Here is a 7,369-nt window from a genome sequence, read left to right as displayed (position 1 = left end):
TGCAGAGCAGGGTGGAGTCTGTTGCTCTCTTACGGCCTCATGTCCTTCCGCGACACATTGCGTTGTGCGCGTTTTAGTTTTCTTGTAAACGCTGGCAATGGACCTGGTGAGTGAAAGAGCTCAGCTTAGGATTGGATCAGGTGTTTCAATATTTTGGTGGTGTGTCATGGTTTGAGTTCTACCTACGGAGAGAGATAGGCTGAAGAGAGCCTGACAACGACATGTGGAAAGAGCGCTACCATAACGACATTGTAAACGTGCAGCTGTTTTTTTAAACAGGATTGTAAACGTGCAGCTGTTTTTTTAAATAGGATCCCAGTATTTTTATCGGGCAGATGGCCGACGAAAATACCGTAGCGTGTCCAGTATTTTCGTCGGCCAGGTGGCCGATGAATATTACCAATGTTTTCATCGGCCATGAGGCCGACGAAAATGTGAACATATTTTCGTCGGCCATGCTGGCCGACGAAAATAGTTTTATTTTCGTCGGTTTCCGATGAAAATAGCTATTTTCGACGGCTTTCAGGCTATTTTCGTCAGTTTGTGGCTGACGAAATTACACTATTTTTCTGTAGCATAGGTTTTAACTAGGGATTATAAAAGTTGGAATCCAGAAACAGGGCCAGATCCATGTTTGCTCGACTATGCGTAGCAAAAGTGAGACTCTAAAACGCCCCCTTTTTTCCCTTTACTATGTAACTGAAATCATCACAAAAGCGGTAACGGGCTTGTAGAGTCTAAAATTGGAGCGAACAATGGTGAATCTCGTTTGGGGAAGTGAAAGTACTTTGAGATGTGTGATTTGCGGAAGTCCCCGAACCAAACTGTAAACGTGAGACAACATTACGAACGAAAAAATATCAAAATAATCTACGAAATAAATAGTTGTTACTTTTACTTTATAGCAGCTTTACGATATTGAAAGGTTACTGAAACATATGACCATTATTAAGATTCAAGGGCGGAGAGAACAAATCATTTTAGCCAGCACTTTTTCTTTAGAACTATTTTATTTAGCCAGCTTCAGCTCTCAAATTTTCCAACTATAGACATATAGTTGTTTTACATAATGAAATTTATGTACCTAGATATAATATATGTTTGGATGTATAGCAAAATTTATAAATTAAAATGATCAAAATGACCTATGACCTATAATTTAGAAGGAAGGGAGGTGGTGACATCCGACGATGGTGACCTCTTCTAGCTAATTTAAGTTCGGGAATGGGGATCTAGACTTCAGGGTGATGCTTGGGGCGATACCAATTAACGATAATAACGGGCATGGGAGCAGGGTTACAAGGTGGTAAGAACATGGAATATGCGGTGCTCAGAGGTAGGCATTATGATGAGAGTTTGGTAGCACACCAGAATTGGACACTTTAGAACGGTTTTTGTCATGACCACTTGACTTGAAAATGTGGAGGAAACTGACTGATTGGACGGCCTTAATCAGATCTTACATGTGTCTATATGCAACTAGTACTCGTAGTCATGTTTTCTTTAAGGGGTAATACTAGTAGTCATGTTTTTTGAAGAAACACAGTACAAACGCGGATGCTCATATACACGCATGCACACTGACTCACCTTTATGGATATGATACACATATGCAACCTTGTCCCTCTGAGTACCTCTGGCGGATCCTCAAGATTGATGAAGTCACCACAGCGCCTCGCTGTCGACGGGTACGTCGCCTACTACTGAAAGAATAACGCCGGTTAAATTCTAGAATAAATCTAGGAAAATATGAGCATTTGTGTCGAATCTAGAACTCGAACCCGGGTAGGCAGGTTCCACCACAGGGTAGCTGAGCTACGCTCATTTCGCATACTCTAGTCATGTGGGGAGTAAAATGCAGCGCCGGTCCTCGAAGTTGACTCGTGGTGTCATCCCGGTCCTCAAATTTTCAAAATGCACATTCAAATCCATAAACTTGCTAATCATATCACATGAGGTCCAAATCATAGTTGTTGAAGCTAAATCGAAAGTTATATAATTTGTTCAAATAAAAAATTATATACGTACAAAAATAATTTGTACCAGTTTACTTGTACAACTATATTCATATATAAAAGATCTGTATTAAAAATTTGTAAAGCGAGAAACTCATGACCAAATTTGTAAAAAAGTAGAAAATAAAAAGGATAAATTTTGAAGGAAATATTTGAAAGAAAATATTCAGCATGAAGTTTTAAAATACAATTTTGAAAAAATTAGAAAATACATGAGGTGAGCAGAAAATTTCAAAAATAAAATTTGGACCTACATATAAGCTCCACATAAGTTGAAACACTTTTACTTATGATTTAAAAATAATAATTTAAATTTCACATAATACGATTAGCAATTTTAAGAATTTGAATGTGCCTTTTTAAAAATTTAAGAATCAGGACGACACCTCGAGCCAGATTCGAGAACCAGGATCTCACGTGGGAGTTGGCAGTTGGGAGACTACCTAAGCCCAAGCCTGGACAAAACAAATGGGCTTTGCGTGATCTCAAAGCCCATTTATTTATTTGCTCGAACCCCGAGCACCAGAACGGCCCAACAAACACCCCTAACCCCCACTCCCTTCTTCCTCCTTCCCCAGACTCCGCCCCCTCCGCTCCTTCCACTTCTTCTCCCCACCTGCACGCCCGAGAGACCCACCGCTTCGGAGGAGAAGCCATTGCATCGCCGCCGCCGCCGCCGCCCCGGCTCGCGCTGACTTATCCCTCGTCGTCTCTGGATTTTCACCCGAGGCCCTTCCTGATTTCTCGGACAGGAAAAGGAGGCTCCTTGACTTTGATCAGTTCCGGGGAGGAGCCGGAGGGGGAAGGCGATGGTGGTGAGTTGATAAGGTGCTGCAGAGATACAGGGCGATGGGGAGCTGCGCGGGTGAGGAGGAGTGGCCCGGCGGCGTGACGGGGGCGGACGCCGAGGTTGGGGCGCTTGTCTGGGTGCGCCGCCGAAACGGATCCTGGTGGCCGGGCCGGATCCTCGGCATGGATGAGCTGCCCGAGAACATCGTTATCCCTCCGCGTTCCGCCGGCACCCCCATCAAACTCCTCGGCCGCCCCGACGGAAGCATGTCCGTACAAACCCTCGCCTAGCCCAACCCTCCTCTGTTACCCTCTGTAATCACTTTGTTATGTTGTTTTCTTGTGCCTGTGCATGCGTTGATTCTACTGACTCCGGTGATACTTGGCCACTGCGGCGGTTTGCCCTTGGCCTTATGGCCATCGGAGCATTGGCCGTTTCATGTTGTGTTCACTCTCAAGTTTGGAAGAGAAGTATCTTTCTTTTTGTGCCTCTTGATTTAGGTAGAATTCGAAATTGGAAAGGGAGGGTACTGCATATGTTCGATTGTGACTTTGCGGCTTCTGGATGTTTTATGGCTACCTAGAGCTCGTCGAAGTTGCTGAGTTGTTTTTTGTTTTCTGGATGTTTGCATCCACAGCTTAGAGATAGGGGTGCTTACATTTAGATGTTCTTGTAACTCATGGTTGGTAGCATCAATACTTCAATAGAATGCATCTCGCAACTCCTATTTTCCTCAGTTATGTGAACCTAAAAAGTGGGATAGATATCACCTAAACTTATTTTTATGTTTACTATGGGGCAAAAAAAGGGCATGAATTTCTGAAAATAAGCGACACAGATTAAAATTCCATGCACAGTGATTGATCTGTTTTCATGGTTTCTATTTGATCTATGAACATACTCTCAAGTATTTGTGTAGTTCAAAAATTGTTTTGATACTAAGAAAATATTTGCCTACTTGAAATTGGACTTTGAAACTTTTGTTCAGTTTAGTGATCTGATCATTCGAAGTTGTATGCATATTTGAGCTTTAATATTTGTTTTTAACTTCTAAAGCAAGTGCAAAATTACTGTTTGTCACTCTTCTGTTGCGTCGTTCAGATATTCTCTCTTGCTTGTAGCACTGATTGTTTACAAAATTATAGCCTGTATTCAAAGTCTGAAAATGTCTACCTTACTTGCTCTGTTGGACTTTGCACAGTGACTGGTATAATCTTGAGAAGTCTAAGCGTGTGAAGTCATTTCGGTGTGGAGAATATGATGAATGTATAGAAAAAGCCAAGGCTCTAGCTCGCCAGCAAAAGAGGACACAGACTGAAGGGAGGTATGTTCGCAGAGAGGATGCTATTATCCATGCCCTTGAAATTGAAAGGTCCCGATTTCCAAATAACTGTGATGATCTTGAAGAGGACACCGATGATGATGTGTGTGCATCCCAGAATATCTATTCTGCAAAATCTAAAAACATAAATGGGCTCAACAAAAAATCTTCTAATGGGGCAAGGAGTCTGTATGATATAGAAGAGAGTTCAGGTCAAGATATGTCTCAAGCCTTGACAATGTACAAGCAGCCACAAAATTTATCCTCTTCAAGCACTAGGTATGCATCATCAAAAAAGAAGAAGCGTAAAGGACGTAAAGATTTTGAGGATGATACAGTTCAAGGAATCCAGCGTATGCGAGATCTAAGGGAGATTGGAACAAATAATGTTACCAATCAGAAGTCTGGTGCAGGCATATTTTCAGATGTACCTCTTCTTGAAAGTGGATCAAGCTTTGGCTATGATTTGTCCAGTGCCAATGGGATAAAAAAGGGTAAGCAATCTCATTCATCAATTAAAAAGAAACGCTCCAATATTGGGCAATCCTATGAAAATTCGAGGAAGAAAGATAGGCATCATCGTCCTCTATCAAAGTTATGTGAAGATTCAGAAGTGTCTGGAACATATTATCACTGGGACCCTTCAGGCCAGTCTTCTAGTCAGTACCCGGGAGGTCAGATGCCTAAAATGTTTGAACCAAGTAAGGCAAAAACTATTTTTTCAACAGATGTAAATAACTGTTCCAACAGCTCAGGCACTTCAAGTTTGGAGACGTTATTAGATACATCACACAACAACCACAAAGATTCTGCTAAGGCTGTTACAGTAAAGGATGCTGAGGCCCCATGCACAACTAGATTTCGCGATGAGGACTGCTCTGATGGTGATGCATCTTTTCATGATGTTCTGGAGGAAGGTAAAGTCACAGTGCATTTTCTGTTTTCTATATGCACTTTTTTTGGTGAAAAGTGCTTTATATTTTAGCAAACCTTAGCTACTGTGGCTCATTAGATAGGCCAGGTAAATGAATGTACGCAAGAACAGCATTTGTGGATCTAATGTTATTATACTTCGTGCTTCACAATTGAGAAGGCCATGTGTTGTTAGACAAATGAGTACGCATTGGTAAATTTCTTGTTTTCTTGTACGCCAGAGTTCTTTTATTAGATTTATAGCATACAGATATGATTAGTTATCCCATTTAGGGCCTGTTTGGAAGAGGCGGAGTGGTCTAGGAATTTCCAGGATTTTGGTTTGTATTTCTCATAAAGTTCTAAGGATTTACTTCCTGAAAACCCCCTTTTCAAACGGGGCCTTACATTGCAGTTTATTATTCATTTGTCATCCAATTTTGATGCAAGTTTGACATACAGATGGATGGAGCTGTTACTTTATGATCTGATTTTATCACTCTGAACTACCATATTGAGCGTTTTGCCTAATCTTTTCAACTGTTTTTTCTATCTCCAGGCCATTTTGATACTTATGGATCTTGTATGTCCACAAAGGATCAAATTTCAGAGCCAAATAATCAAACTACTGACTGTGGCATAGTTGGCACATCTTCAACTCGGCATCATAGAAATTCAAAGAAGAAAAACATAAGCTCTGCTACTCTGATACCTAAAGAAAGCCACAAGAAGGATAATAATTCACTGCTTCAGCAGTATGAAGGGACAATAAAATTGGACGGTGGTGTCTTTAGGCCTACTGAACTTGAGGATAATTTACAACATGCGACTCCTGAGCATGAAGAGTCCTCTGAAACTATAAGCAACCATTCAAACTCTGAGAAGGGTACAACATCATTCCCATATTATGTTCCGCTGCAAGTACTACCACCGCCTGAACAGCAGCCTGATCTGAAACCTCCAAGATGCCCTGTAACGAGGCCACCAACCAAGAGAGCACATGCAGACTATAGATTATATGATGTTGAGCTGACTGTCCAAAGAAGCTACAAGGGTCATCCCGTGCCCCTTGTTTCCCTCATGAGTAAATGGACAGGTCAACAAATTGTGGGGTACCCTGCCACTGTGGAGGTTTTGGAGGATAGTTGTCCGGCAGCAAGTAGAGATGAGCACCGCCCGGCAATGGGCAGTCTTGATTCTTTACTAAAGAGCAGACTTACAGAGCCGCGGCAAGCAAGATCTTCACATGCATCACGATCAAAATCTAAGTCTAGTGGTCGTAAAAAGGCCTCGGAGCACGACTTGGACAAGTCCTGGCGGCCTCACACCAAGAAACCAGCATCTTCGCCGAGGAAAATGCGGAGGCTCTCATCTTTCGCTGGCAGCCGGAGGGAGAGCGGAGACAGAAAGCCTGTGGTTGCGAAAACTGGTGGACCTACTGTCGCGTGCGTCCCACTTCGGCTTGTTTTCAGTAGGATCAACGAAGCACTAAGCTTCCCAGTGAGACAAGAAAACCCCACCTGAAGGTTGTGGCGGGCTGGAGAGCACCTTTGCTTGGCAGAGATAGCATGTGGGCAGGCATATACATTTGCTAGGTTTACTTTTGTACATTAGTTATCCTATAATCTAAAATCTTAATGCCTGGCATGTTTACATCAGTATCATGTCCTTGTAATCTGTAAACGCAATAGGTGGTTATTACTTACCCTCCTCGAGATTCAGGTGGAACAGCCAATGGTGGGAGGAAATAAGGGGAATCAGTTGCTGTGGTTTCTTCTGATGGTGTAAGAGATGGCAGCATCCTGTTCGCTATACGTCTTATACAGTTCCATGTTATATATACAAATATGATATATGCCAGCAGCCTAGCAGCATTGGTTGCTGCAAACTGTCGGTGGAACGATGGCAAGGCTTGGAGAAACAACTTCCAGCCTTGCATTGAGGTATCCCGAGGCACCTCTCATCTTTCTCGTGCTGATGCTGGTATTCCTGTATAATGCTTGGATGTATCTTCAATGGGGGTAAGGCTGGTGCCAATGGGGGGCGGTACGGTACCCCTATCGGCGCGGGGCGGTCGAGTGGGAGAGAGAGGGCGGGATGGATCCCGCCGGAGGGGGGAGGGGTGTGGAGCGGGCGCTATCGCCTCGCTCTCGCCTGCGTTGGCAGGTGCGCGGGGGCGAGAGGCGGGCGGGAGCGAGGCGGCGTCCTGGCGTCGGCGTGCGCGGGCGAGAGGGGTGAAGCGGGAGTGACGTGGCGTGTTTTTATTGATCCACGCGGACTATCGTTGAACTAGCCGTTATTTGACTGTTTGAATTCTAAAAAATTCCAAAA

General features: G+C 43.4%; 1 protein-coding gene across 1 annotated transcript; it reads left to right on the top strand.

Moving 5' to 3' along the window:
- The first annotated feature begins 2,568 nt into the window (after positions 1 to 2,568).
- Positions 2,569 to 6,901, top strand: LOC112893954 (uncharacterized protein At1g51745-like). Its single transcript, XM_025961493.1, has 3 exons — positions 2,569 to 3,073; positions 4,007 to 5,043; positions 5,598 to 6,901. Exons 1-3 carry the CDS (start codon positions 2,865 to 2,867, stop codon positions 6,560 to 6,562), a joined length of 2,211 nt encoding a protein of 736 aa, XP_025817278.1. The 5' UTR covers positions 2,569 to 2,864; the 3' UTR covers positions 6,563 to 6,901.
- Positions 6,902 to 7,369: the final 468 nt, after the last annotated feature.

The sequence above is a fragment of the Panicum hallii genome, chromosome 5 (genome assembly GCF_002211085.1).
Source record: "Panicum hallii strain FIL2 chromosome 5, PHallii_v3.1, whole genome shotgun sequence".
Classification (NCBI taxonomy): Eukaryota; Viridiplantae; Streptophyta; class Magnoliopsida; order Poales; family Poaceae; genus Panicum; species Panicum hallii.
This window is presented reverse-complemented; position numbering and strand designations above follow the sequence as displayed.

Excerpts from the sequence above, each read along its gene's own strand:
- LOC112893954 (XM_025961493.1), top strand. The coding sequence starts at position 2,865 with ATGGGGAGCTGCGCGGGTGAGGAGGAGTGGCCCGGCGGCGTGACGGGG. Across the intron at positions 3,074-4,006 it reads GGCCGCCCCGACGGAAGCAT|TGACTGGTATAATCTTGAGA; the intron begins GTCCGTACAAAC and ends GACTTTGCACAG. Across the intron at positions 5,044-5,597 it reads TCATGATGTTCTGGAGGAAG|GCCATTTTGATACTTATGGA; the intron begins GTAAAGTCACAG and ends TTCTATCTCCAG.